This window comes from Heptranchias perlo, chromosome 1 (assembly GCF_035084215.1).
Source record: "Heptranchias perlo isolate sHepPer1 chromosome 1, sHepPer1.hap1, whole genome shotgun sequence".
NCBI lineage: Eukaryota > Metazoa > Chordata > Chondrichthyes > Hexanchiformes > Hexanchidae > Heptranchias > Heptranchias perlo.
The window spans coordinates 58,242,643-58,256,845 of record NC_090325.1 but is presented as its reverse complement, the minus strand read 5'-3'; the positions used below and the strand labels follow the sequence as shown (position 1 = coordinate 58,256,845).

General features: G+C 45.1%; 1 protein-coding gene across 1 annotated transcript in view; it reads right to left on the bottom strand.

Moving 5' to 3' along the window:
- Positions 1-14,203, bottom strand: part of LOC137328374 (probable phospholipid-transporting ATPase IM) — a 206,246-nt gene that overhangs the window by 137,533 nt on the left and 54,510 nt on the right. Inside the window, exon 9 of the mRNA XM_067994373.1 lies at positions 9,795-9,865. Coding sequence (XP_067850474.1) covers positions 9,795-9,865 — 71 coding nt within the window. The remainder of the gene's footprint in view (positions 1-9,794; positions 9,866-14,203) is intronic.

Sequence of the window (14,203 nt, the reverse complement as noted above, 5' to 3'; positions counted from 1 at the left end):
AACAGCATTTCAAAATAATCACTCGCAAGACCATCAATTGGCACCTGCAAGGTTCGGAATCATGTTGATGTCAGACGAAGGTATGTGTGTGTACAAATGTGCTTGTTCAAAATGTGGATCAAACGTTGCTGTTGAGTTAGGAGGTCTGTATATCATAAAGATAAGTGCAGGTGAAGGAGGCCGTTCATCCATCTAGCTCATCCTTGCACAGAAACCTAGTCTCACCATTGTAGAATTCAACTGCCTACTGAATGATTCCAGGTTATTTGCCTTTATCCAAAAGGCCATTCAAGGTATTAATCACTTTTTGTGTGAAGAAGTGCTTCTTTACACCCTCAGTTTGCCCTTTAATAGTTTGTACTTATAAGAACATAAGAAATAGGAGCAGGAGTAAGCCACACGGCCCCTCGAGCCTGCTCCACCATTCAATCAGATCATGGCTGATCTTCAACCTCAACTCCACTTTCCTGCCCGATCCCCATATCCCTTGATTCCCCTTGAGTCCAGAAGTCTGTCTATCTCAGCCTTGAACATATTCAACGACTCAGCATCCACAGCCCTCTGGGGTAGAGAATTCCAAAGATTCACAACACTCTGAATGAAGAAATTCCTCCTCATCTCAGTCTTAAATGGCCGACCCCTTACCCTGAGACTATGCCACCTAGTTCTACACTCTCTAGCCATCAGAAACAACCTCTCAGCATCTATCTTGTCAAGCCCCCTCATAATCTTATATGTTTCAATTAGATCACCTCTCATTCTTCTAAACTCCAGAGAGTATAGGCCCATTCTAATCAACCTCGCCTCAGAGGACAACCCTCTCATTCCAGGAATTAATCTAGTGAACCTTCGCTGCACTGCCTCTAAGGCAAGTATATCCTTCCTTAGATAAGGAGACCAAAACATAGGAATATAGGAACAGGAGTAGGCCATTCAACCCCTCGTGCCTGCTCCGCCATTTGATAAGATCATGGCTGATCTGTGATCGAACTCCATATACCTGCCTTTGGCCCATATCCCTTAATACCTTTGGTTGCCAAAAAGCTATCTATCTCAGATTTAAATTTAGCAATTGAGCTAGTATCAATTACCGTTTGCGGAAGAGAGTTCCAAACTTCTACCACCACTTGTGTGTAGAAATGTTTTCTAATCTCGATCCTGAAAGGTCTGGCTCTAATTTTTAGACTGTGCCCCCTACTCCTAGAATCCCCAACCAGCGGAAATAGTTTCTCTCTATCCACCCTATCCGTTCCCCTTAATATCTTATAAACTTCGATCAGATCACCACTTAACCTTTGAAACTCAAGAGAATACAACCCCAATTTCTGTAATCTCTCCTCGTAACTTAACCCTTGAAGTCCGGGTATCATTCTAGTAAACCTACGCTGCACTCCCTCCAAGGCAAATATGTCCTTCCGAAGGTGCGGTGCCCAGAACTGCTCACAATACTCCAGGTGCGGTCTAACCAGGGTTTTGTATAGCTGCAGCATAACTTTTGCCCCCTTGTACTCTAGTCCTCTAGATATAAAGGCCAGCATTCCATTAGCCTTACTGATTATTTTCTGCACCTGTTCATGACACTTCAATGATCTATGTACCTGAACCCCTAAGTCCCTTTGGACATTCACTGTTTTTAACTTTTCACCATTTAGAAAGTACCCTGTTCTATCCTTTTTTGATCCAAAGTGGATGACCTCACATTTGTCTACACTGAATTCCATTTAACACAGTTTTGCCCATTCAGCTAACCTATCAATATCGCTTTGTAATTTTATGTTTTCATCTACACTGCTTACAATGCCACCAATCTTTGTGTCATCGGCAAACTTAGATATGAGACTTCCTATTCTGTACACATCCTGCAGTCATAATTTAATTTGATGACATGCTCTGGATTCACCTTTTCTATTCCACTTAGGTCTTATATACCTCTATTATATCCCCTCTCATTTGTCTCCTTTCAAAGCTGAAGATCTTTTGAAATCTCTTCATAACCCACATCCTAACCTTGTGGCCTTTATCCTTGGCTGCTTATCATTATAATTTTTTTCTGTTTTGGACTCTGGCATCTGAGAATGTTGTTGCTGCTAGTTTTCCAGCAGTGGTGCTTCAAAAACACAATCTCCCTTCATCACTTGTTCCAACTGAGTGCTATTCAGGCATTTCAGCCACATTATGATGTGGCAACTCAATTTACAACAAAATGGAGGGGGGGGAGGGGGTTAAGGAGCCCAGCACACAGCTTATACACAGATTTCCAGCGCTCCTTGCACTTGTTGTCCACATTGGGCATGCTGGGCACCTCAGGCCTCCATTGCTGCCATGATATCATTTGACCTTGAGTCTCCTCTTCCTTCTGTGTCCTGTTTATCCTTGGATGCTTCCTTATGGCTCTCAGATATGTTGATTTTATTGATGTTCTAAATTCAACATCTTACCTTTGTTAAAACTAATTCTATGGAAAATGGTAGTCAACATGTAACAGGTCAGAGATGGGTATCAGGATTGGGTGTGGATAGACTGTACAGGAGCTGGTGCAACATACAGAGGTAAGTGAAAATATATAAATATATAAGTGCTTCGAGCATTTTGAGAATTGAACTGCAGGTTTACCAGCAAAAGTTAACAGAAAAAATTGGTAGAAAGATTAGAGGGGAGCTGAGGAGAATTTTTTTCACCCAGAGGGTGGTGGGGGTCTGGAACTCACTGCCTGAAAGGGTGATAGAGGCAGAAACCCTCATCCATTTAAAAAGTACTTGGATATGCACTTGAAGTGCCGTAACATACAAGGCTACGGATCAAGAGCTGGAAAGTGGGATTAGGCTGGACTGCTCTTTCAGCCGGCACAGACATGATGGGCCGAATGGCCTCCTTCTCTGCTGTAAATTTCTATGATTCTATGAGAAGATATTTGGACCAGTGCAGGACAGCAGGACGTGCTGGGAAAATGACAAGCAGGCCAGAGTTGGCAAATAGCCAACAGCAGGCCTGAGCCCAATGCTAGACACCATAGTGGCCCAACAATGTAGCAGGAATACGGGGTTGAAAGATAAGAGGATAAATTTGTTTAAAAAAACGTTTTACCTGCAGGAAATCTGGAAACTGGAGAAGAAGAAACAAAAACAAAATGGCAGCCATAATTGGGCAGCTTGCTAGCCAAGTAATGTCACAGCACCACATAGTGTCATCATTCCTGCAATTACATCATGACGGGCAACTGTTTGTATAGAACAAGTCCCATTATAAATGTTTACATAGGCAATTTCAATTGCAAATGTTGGCATTTAATCGTATACTCGTCAATCTCCCATGTTGCTGCACATGGGTAGTCAAAACCATTTTGAATTGAACATGTGAGAGGGGAGAAAAGAGGAGGAGGCAGATAGGAGGGGGTGAGGGAGGAAAAGGGGAGGCAGAGAAGAGGAGTAAGGGAGAGGAAACAGAGGCAGGAGAAGAAGGGAGGGGGGAGAGGAATAGAGGAAGGGGCAGGAGAGGGGAAGTGGAGCAGGGAAGGGAGGTCAGTGGGGAGGATCGGAAGAGAGGAGTGAAGACAGTGGGAGAGGAGCGGAGGGAGATGGGGGAGTGGAAAGGGAACAGGAGAATGCAGGGGGTGGGGGATAGCCAAGGGTCAGAAAATCATCTTAGGGAGTGCTACAAAAAAGATTAGATGATCTACTGAAACTCTGATGTGGAGATGCCGGTGATGGACTGGGGTTGACAATTGTAAACAATTTTACAACACCAAGTTATAGTCCAGCAATTTTATTTTAAATTCACAAGCTTTCGGAGATTTTCTCCTTTCTCAGGCAAATGTTTCAAGATCTCCTTGAAACTCTGCTGAAATCTACTGAAACTCTGCTAGTGGAGCCCTGGCAGTTTAAACTCGATAGCAACAGAAGCAGTCTCAGAATTCTCTTTTTTTAATTCATTCATGGGATGTGGGCGTTGCTGGCAAGGCCAGCATTTATTGCCCATCCCTAATTGCCCATTAAATTCTTTTTGCACTGTTGCCCAACAAGGCTCTCCACTGAATGGATGCGTGTGAGGCACTATGGGAGTGCTTGCGAAGAATCCTTCGAACAGCGGGACATTGCAAAAGTGAGTGGAAAATCGTGGGTCAGATCTTTGTTCTTCTTGATGCCACCTTATCTTTGGGGTTATTATGTCAGACAGAGGGAGGAGCCTGGTAAAAATTCTTTCAGTAGCAAAGTCAGACTGCAAGCCTGGAACAGGCAGCTGGAATTCCTTCGATAGGAACAGAGCAGCGCCTGTGGGTTTACAGGGTCAGGACAGAACTGCAAAATCAGCCGGGGTGCAAATCTATGTCAGCAGGTGGAACCGGTAAACTTCAGAGTGCTGCTAGTTCCAATTTGTGTCACAAAGCAATTTGTTTAGATTCTCAGCCCTCGATCTCCTGACTTCAATAATGCTTTTCAGACAATCTAGTCCTTGGCTGCTACTATCAGGCCAAATATGAACCTTACATTCAAAATCACAACTCATAACTGAAGAATGAAACTTTCCAGTAAAATGTTTCTTTATTCCATGTGCTAACCTTCAATTTCATTGTTAAGATATCAGGGTAGCAATGGAAAAGATGATTTCAGTTGAATTATTTTTAAAAGGTCAGGAAACAATGCAGTAGCAATGCGCCTTGGGTGGTAGTGCAAAACGGGCGATATCACATCTGCCTTCTGTCATACGCCCCGCCGCATATTATACGCCCCACCTGATATTAAGGGCGGCCCGTTATACACCCTGCCCAATATCACATCAGCCGCCCATTATACGCCCTGCCAAATGTCATTGGCCACCCGTTATACACCCCACCCGATATTATCGACCGCCCATTATACACCCTGCCCAATATTATCGACTGCCCGTTGTACGCCCCGCCCGATATTATCGGCCACCTGTTGTACACCCCGCCTGATATTCAGTTCCCCTGACTTCAATGGAGCTGACTATCTGACAGAGTGCACATTCAACAGGCGGCCCGTGCCATACCTCCAGTTTTACACTACCGCCCAAGATGGTCGTCTTCCCCAATGGGTTATTTTAACCTCCATGATGGCAGACTCCAGTGTAGGTACCGTGGAACTGTCATATGACATTAGCTGAGCCCTCCTGCACTTAATGAGTCATATAATGTGACTCTCACAGTGACAACCACAGGTGCAATACCTCAGAAGGTCAGAAGTGCTGCAATAAACACAACTGAAAGAGAAGATGGGGCAAAGGGTCAGGCCAGAAGGGAGTAGGCATGGAATGCAGCAGGAAGAAATCAAGGGATATAGAGTTGAAATGTGGGGCTCAAGAGGGGCCAAGAGAAAATGGACACCTTGTCCCTTTATTTTTTTATTCGTTCATGGGATGTGGGCGTCGCTGGCGAGGCCAGCATTTATTGCCCATCCCTAATTGCCCTCGAGAAGGTGGTGGTGAGCCGCCTTCTTGAACCGCTGCAGTCCGTGTGGTGACGGTTCTCCCACAGTGCTGTTAGGAAGGGAGTTCCAGGATTTTGACCCAGCAACAATGAAGGAACGGCAATATATTTCCAAGTCGGGATGGTGTGTGACTTGGAGGGGAACGTGCAGATGGTGTTGTTCCCATGTGCCTGCTGCTCTTGTCCTTCTAGGTGGTAGAGGTCGCGGGTTTGGGAGGTGCTGTCGAAGAAGCCTTGGCGAGTTGCTGCAGTGCATCCTGTGGATGGTACACACTGCAGCCACAGTGCGCCGGTGGTGAAGGGAGTGAATGTTCAGGGTGGTGGATGGGGTGCCAATCAAGCGGGCTGCATTATCTTGGATGGTGTCGAGCTTCTTGAGTGTTGTTGGAGCTGCACTCATCCAAGCAAGTGGAGAGTATTCCATCACACTCCTGACTTGTGCCATGTAGATGGTGGAAAGGCTTTGGGGAGTCAGGAGGTGAGTCACTTGCCGCAGAATACCCAGCCTCTGACCTGCTGTTGTAGCCACAGTATTTATATGGCTGGTCCAGTTAAGTTTCTGGTCAATGGTGATCCCCCAGGATGTTGATGGTGGGGGATTCGGCGATGGTAATGCCGTTGAATGTCAAGGGGAGGTGGTTAGACTCTCTCTTGTTGGAGATGGTCATTGCCTGGCACTTATCTGGCGCGAATGTTACTTGCCACTTATGAGCCCAAGCCTGGATGTTGTCCAGGTCTTGCTGCATGCAGGCTCGGACTGCTTCATTATTTGAGGGGTCGCGAATGGAACTGAACACTGTGCAGTCATCAGCGAACATCCCCATTTCTGACCTTATGATGGAGGGAAGGTCATTGATGAAGCAGCTGAAGATGGTTGGGCCAAGGACACTGCCTTGAGGAACTCCAGCAGCAATGTCCTGGGGCTGAGATGTTTGGCCTCCAACAACCACTACCATCATCCTTTGTGCTAGGTATGACTCCAGTCACTGGAGAGTTTTCCCCCTGATTCCCATTGACTTCAATTTTACTACAGCTCCTTGGTGCCACACTCGGTCAAATGCTGTCTTGATGTCAAGGGTAGTCACTCTCACCTCACCTCTGGAATTCAGCTCTTTTGTCCATGTTTGGACCAAGGCTGTAATGAGGTCTGGAGCCGAGTGGTCCTGGCGGAACCCAAACTGAGCATCGGTGAGCAGGTTATTGGTGAGTAAGTGCCGCTTGATAGCACTGTTGACGACACCTTCCATCACTTTGCTGATGATTGAGAGTAGACTGATGGGGCGGTAATTGGCCGGATTGGATTTGTCCTGCTTTTTGTGGACAGGACATACCTGGGCAATTTTCCACATTGTCGGGTAGATGCCAGTGTTGTAGCTGTACTGGAACAGCTTGGCTAGAGGCGCAGCTAGTTCTGGAGCACAAGTCTTCAGTACTACAGCTGGGATGTTGTCAGGGCCCATAGCCTTTGCTGTATCCAGTGCACTCAGCCGTTTCTTGATATCACGTGGAGTGAATCGAATTGGCTGAAGACCGGCTTCCGTGATGGTGGGGATATCGGGAGGAGGCCGAGATGGATCATCCACTCGACACTTCTGGCTGAAGATGGTTGCAAATGCTTCAGCCTTGTCTTTTGCACTCACGTGCTGGACTCCGCCATCATTGAGGATGGGGATGTTTGCAGAGCCTCCTCCTCCCGTTAGTTGTTTAATTGTCCACCACCATTCACGACTGGATGTGGCAGGACTGCAGAGCTTTGATCTGATCCGTTGGTTGTGGAATCGCTTAGCTCTGTCTGTAGCATGTTGCTTCCGGTGTTTAGCATGCATGTAGTCCTGAGTTGTAGCTTCACCAGGTTGGCACCTCATTTTTAGGTACGCCTGGTGCTGCTCCTGGCATGCTCTTCTACACTCCTCATTGAACCTTTATCTCAAAGTTATATCAGCTTATGGTTGATTGATTTAATTTTCCTCCTCTACTCCCTTTATTCCTTCTGCATGCTTTTAAGTTTGCTAAATTCTTTTTTATTTCCATATTTACTTCATCTATTTCTACCTTCTCTACTTGCTCTTTGTTTTTATTTTTCTTACCCCCTTCATACCCAGTTTAAATGACTCTTCACCACATCTCTTTAGCCACATATTGAGCACTCTAATCTTCCTATCCTTCCCTATTCTAGCATGTGGCTGGGGGAGTAATCCAGAGATTACTTCTTGAAGTCCTTCTCCTAAGCCTACTTCCAAATCTCCTAAACTCCTTTTGCAGGACTTCAGGCCTTTCCTTCCTGTATTGTTGATGTTATAAATTGGATCAAGTGGCAAAGGGTCAAATTCAAGAACTTGGTCTTTAGTTGCTTCCAAGAGTTTCCCCTACACACCTGAGATCAGCTCTTAAATAAAAAGGATACGAGAGTCCCAATTTATACCCACCACCTGAATACAATTAATACTAATTGATATAAATCACTTGATGCAATTAACAGTTGGCTCCCATGTGGATCATAAGAACATAAGAAATAGGAGCAGGAGTAGGCCAATCGGCCCCTCAAGCCTGCTCTGCCATTCAATAAGATCATGGCTGATCTGATCCTAACCTCAAATCTAAATTCATGTCCAATTTCCTGCCCGCTCCCCGTAACCCCTAATTCCCTTTACTTCTAGGAAACTGTCTATTTCTGTTTTAAATTTATTTAATGATGTAGCTTCCACAGCTTCCTGGGGCAGCAAATTCCACAGACATCATGATGAGTGGCTACTCTTCCACCCCTTCCATAATCTTTTCCAGTCTTTCTGAAATGTTTCTCATCCTAGCACCTGGGAGGGAACAAAGCATGCTGGACAGTCAGGATTGCAAAGGATAATGTCCACCCCTCTAACTAGCAAGTCTCCTATTACTAGGGTATTCTTAATGACTCTGGATAAGACCAATAAATAGATTACCATGGCACCAAAAAAAATAAGGTGGCTCAAAGGGAAGTTCAATTTAATTGAATTGAACTTCCGTTTGAGCCACCTTATTTTTTTTGGTGCCACGGTAATCTATTTATTGGTCTTATCCAGAGTCATTATCCTTTCCATAGAAAGTTTGTTGGAGAGGATAATTTGCTCAGGGCATTCCTTTTTCTAGCCTGTCCCTCCTTGCTTTCCCTGACCTATGGATGGAGACCATTTCTTCTACCACTGCCACCTCCCTATCTCTCAGCAGGGTGACCACCCTCTGAAACTCTTGCTCCAAAAACTTCTCTCCCTTCCTGATATGTTGGATTGTCTCCAACTCTGCATAGAGGGCATTAATTTAAGTTCATCACCAGAACAATGAAAGAAGAGGTTAGGAGAAATTTGTTTTGTTCAGATGATTGACAGGATATAGAATGCCCTACCAGAATTCATAATAGCTTTTAAAAGGAAAGGGAACAAAAATGTGAAAAAGAATCATTTAAAAGAGTATGGGAAAAGGGAAAGAGCATGGGACTAAATCAATAACAGAGAGCTGGTGCAGAGGGTCAAATGGAACTCAGGAACAGGAAGTAGGCCAATTAGCCCCTCAAGCCTATTCTGTCATTCTTTTAGATCATTGCTGATCTGTATTTCAACTCCCTTTACCCGCCTTTATTCCATATCCCTTGACATTTTTACCTAATAAAAATCTATCGATCTCAGTCTTGAACATTTCAATTGACCAAGGATTAATAGCCTTTTGGGAAGCAAGTTCCAGGTTTCCATTACCCTTTGTATGAAGAAGTGCCTCCTGATTTCACTCCTTAATGGCCTAGCTTTAATTTTAAGATTATACTGTCTTGTTCTGGATTCTCTGTATAACCTATCAAATCCCTTAATCATTTTAAATACCTTGATTAGATCGTAAGAACATAAGGAGCAGGGGTAAGCCACACAGCCTCTCGAGCCTGCTCTGCCATTCAATAAGATCATGGCTGATCTTCGACTTCAACTCCACTTTCCTGCCCCATCCCCATATCCCTTGATTCTCTCAGTGTCCAAAAATCTATCGATCTCAATCTTGAATATACTCAACAACTGAGCATCCACAGCTCTCTCGGGTAGAGAATTACAAAGATTCACAACTCTCTGAGTGAAAAAACTTCTCCTCATCTTGGTCCTAAATGGCCAACCTCTTATCATGACACTATGACCCCTAGATCACCCTTCAACCTTCTAAACTGAATGGAATACTAGCCAAGTAGCTTCCTTTTGTACTGTAGAATTCAATGTTTCTATGAATAAAATTATGTCTGAGAAATATATGATTTAAATTCAACAAACAATTTAGCAAATAAATATTATTAAATTATACTTCAGCATACTGGAAAGTGACTTTAACTTTGAAATTCACTTACCCATCAAGCTCAGCTGTCTCTATATAAATCAAGCCATATGGTTCACTGCTTGACAACAGCAGCAAGTCTGCCTAAGTAGAAATAAAAAGGATGAAGCACCTGTTACTAGTTATATCATTAATTTTATACTTTCATATTTATGCTTTATACATCATAATAAATTCCAAATCAGGCCTCTTGCGCATCCCCGAATTTAATCGCTCCAGCAATGGCGGCCATGCCTTCAGGTGTGTAGGGCCTAAGCTCTGGAAATACCTCCCTAAACCTCTCCGCCTCTCTCTCCTCCTTTAAGACCCTCCTTAAAACATACCTCTTTGACCAAGCCTTTGGTCACTTGTCCTACTATCTCCTCGTGGCTCGGTGTCAAATTTTGTTGGATAACGCTCCTGTGAAGCACCTTGGGACGTTTTACTAGGCGCTATATAAATGCTGGTTGTTGTTGTAATAAAGCATGTAATGACAAAAGGATATCAAATCTGGTTCTTTCAAAAACCAAATACAATCAATCCTGTCATGAACTCTAACCATCCATTTAATCTCGAGGGAAAGTTCTGCATAAATATCAATTGTGATGAAGGATCTACACCATCAATGTTAATTTATTTTCTATTTTCAAATGCTGAGAGACCTGGGGCATGATTTTTACATGGAGCCGGCAAGAGAGCGGGGTTGGGGGGAGGATTTTCGTGCGTGAAACCCAGAAGTGAAGTAAACGCGTCGGAATCTGCGAGCACAACTTAATTGAAGCCAATCAATTTTGCTTCCACATGCCGATGGCTTGCTCAATGGCACACCTGGTAGTCACGTGGCTCTGGTTGTAGCCTCATCGGTGGGGTTCCTCAAAGGTGTCATGAGCCAGTTTTGAAGGGGGTATCCCTTGTCTCCAACAAGCCAGCCCTTAAGTCTGTCTCCTGTTTGGAAGAGGTCTGGAATGTTGGACTGGTGCAGAATGAACGCATCATGACAGTTGTCAGGGAATCTGGCGCATGCCTGCATAAATCTCTTCTTGTGGTTGCACACCAGCTGTGCATTGATGGAGTGAAGCCACTTTCGCTTGATGAATATTCCTTGCTCATATGGTGATCCTCGGATTGCCACGTGTGCGCAATTGATTGCAAACCAGCCAAAGAGGCAAAACCCATTGCTCGCTCATTCTGGCTATTGTAGGCGTGGGGGAAGTTCACAAACAACCCATCCATCACTTGCCTTATACACTTACGCGCAGATGACTGACACACCCTGGAGATGTCACAGAGGCGTACTGGAAGAAGCCAGAGGCAAAGAAATTGAGGGCAGTAATGACTTTTACTGCAATGGCCAATGCGTGGGCACCAGGAAGCAGCTCTTCAAGGGGGCTGCAGATGTCTGTGACCACCTGCCGACTCAACCTGAGCCTGCGTAGGCACTGCTCTTCAGATAGGTCTAGGAAGCTCAGCATCTGCCTGTATACCCTCACGTGAGTAGTGCTTCCTGCGACCTCGGCCCCTTTGTTGCTCCTCTCTCAACTGTTCTCCACTCAGCTCCCCTCTGCTATTCTCCACTCAACTCTTCTCCCTGCTGTTCTCCACATCTGAGGTGCTGTTGTGCACCTCGCTCTTGTGCACCTGCAGATCCCAAAACAGCACGACGTTACTGCCGTGAATGGTCATTTTTGTCCTCCTCAGATGTCATCTCGAATACATCCATTGCACCATCCATTCTGATCTTGTCAGTTTGAAAGGCTCCAAAGTTTTGCAATAACTGAGCTTTTATTCAGATGAGGCAATTAAAAGTTTAAATATCCGTATGAACTGCGGCTCAATCTCGCCTTCATTTCACTGGAGAGATTGAGAAGCTCTGGGAAACACATGCTGGAGACATTAAATTTGAATTTGGGTGGCATTCAATTTAAAAACAGCTACTTGACGTCTACTAACTGCGTTAAATGCTCCGCCAACGCCCCGCCTGCGGCATTAATTGGGGACACAAACTCGGCTAATACGTTGCGTGCATGCATCCAAATGTCCCTAAGTTAAACCTGGAAGTTGTCCAGTTGGAGCCGAGTTGTGGTCATGATCATGATCAAAAAAAACTCCACATCATGATCATGATCAAAAAAAACTCCACATCATGATCATGATCAAAAAAAACTCCACATCATGATCAAAAAAAACAGCGATTTTCACTCCCAGCTCCCCCTCCTCCTGCCACAACGCACCCATTCTTGGGGGTTAAAACTCCCCCCCTGTGGATCATTTCCAGTTTTTATTTTCGGGATAAATGTTCTCTGATTCCCATATATTCATCCATTCTAACATTTCCACTATTCAACCTTAACCTGTTATCCTCCAGGCAACATCCATCTCTTCCCACACTTTCCCAAATGGAAAATTCGGAAGCAGGCAGGTTTCCTTATGGGTATACGATCTCCTTTCCTGATTTTCTTCAGTGCATTGTGCCCCATTGATCCAATACATCCAGGAACAGCAAAATCTGCCTCACTGTGTTCTGTGAAGTTTGATCTTTCAGGTGTACCTATCCTTAAAATCTGTCCTAAACAAATCTTTATCAGCTATTAATTGACAGCCTCAACCGCTTTTGCTCGAAGTCTGATTTATGTAAAAATGTCTCACTTGAAGCTTGTTCATTTAGATCTGGGGTTTCTATATCTCTCATCAGTCTAAGTCTAATAACGTTATTACATTTTCATTCTCTATCTCAAGCAGAACATCGATGATGTTAAATGTAAAAACCTTATTAGACTGAGAGGGCAGAAGCCCGATTTTGGGCCCAGACTCTGGGCTGCACAGACAGCACGCACCTAATCACATGGGTGGAACTAGGAAGTAAAATTGGTCAGGGGCCCTCATTATCATCAAATAGGTGGGCTGCCAGCGCTAGTCATGCTAATTAGTTGCAGCTTGCTTAATCAGGGGCATGAATATCGGACTTTCCTGACTCAATTTAAAGAGGCAGCAGCTCTTAAAGCAAAGGTGCACTTCGGCAACAGGAGGCATAGAAGTTGAGGGCCACCTTAACTTTCACAGTCACAGGCAGTTGTGTATGTTCTGGTGTTTGGCTCCAATTCCTGCTGCAACAGGTGACGTGGGTCAAGTGACTGCCTGCCTGCTGAAGCACAGCCTCCTCATACACTGCTCTTGTGTCATGTTGAGCTAAGACATCCTATTGCGAAACACCCACATGTTGTAAGGCCTCCTTTCCCCTTGCCTCCTAAATTAGTAGCAATCTTTTATAATGTAAAGAAAAGTGAATGTAGATCAATATAATAAAGGTTTTGGATCGGAAATTGGTTAATGTCGGTGGCATGAAAAGGGACCTAGCTCAGATTAAATGATTGGAAAAAATGACAGATCAAATAGCAAATTTGGTTTTTAAATGTTTTTAGTGGTGCTTTTATTTTTTTTTTATTTGTTCACGGGATGTGGGCGTCGCTGGCGAGGCCAGCATTTATTGCCCATCCCTAATTGCCCTCGAGAAGGTGGTGGTGAGCCGCCTTCTTGAACCGCTGCAGTCCGTGTGGTGACGGTTCTCCCACAGTGCTGTTAGGGAGTTCCAGGATTTTGACCCAGCGACGATGAAGGAACGGCGATATATTTCCAAGTCGGGATGGTGTGTGACTTGGAGGGGAACGTGCAGGTGGTGTTGTTCCCATGTGCCTGCTGCTCTTGTCCTTCTAGGTGGTAGAGGTCGCGGGTTTGGGGGGTGCTGTCGAAGAAGCCTTGGCGAGTTGCTGCAGTGCATCCTGTGGATGGTACGCACTGCAGCCAAGTGCGCCGGTGGTGAAGGGAATGAATGTTTAGGGTGGTGGATGGCCAATCAAGCGGGCTGCTTTATCTTGGATGGTGTCGAGCTTCTTGAGTGTTGTTGGAGCTGCACTCATCCAAGCAAGTGGAGAGTATTCCATCACACTCCTGACTTGTGCCTTGTAGATGGTGGAAAGGCTTTGGGGAGTCAGGAGGTGAGTCACTCGCCGCAGAATACCCAGCTTCTGACCTGCTCTCGTAGCCACAGTATTTATATGGCTGGTCCAGTTAAGTTTCTGGTCAATGGTGACCCCCAGGATGTTGATGGTGAGGGATTCGGTGATGGTAATGCCGTTGAATGTCAAGGGGAGGTGGTTAGACTCTCTCTTGTTGGAGATGGTCATTGCCTGGCACTTATCTGGTGTGAATGTTACTTGCCACTTATGTGCCCAAGCCTGGATGTTGTCCAGGTCTTGCTGCATGCGGGCTCGGACTGCTTCATTATTTGAGGGGTTGTGAATGGAACTCAACACTGTGCAGTCATCAGCGAACATCCCCATTTCTGACCTTATGATGGAGGGAAGGTCATTGATGAAGCAGCTGAAGATGGTTGGGCCAAGGACACTGCCCTGAGGAACTCCTGCAGCAATGTCCTGGGGCTGAGAT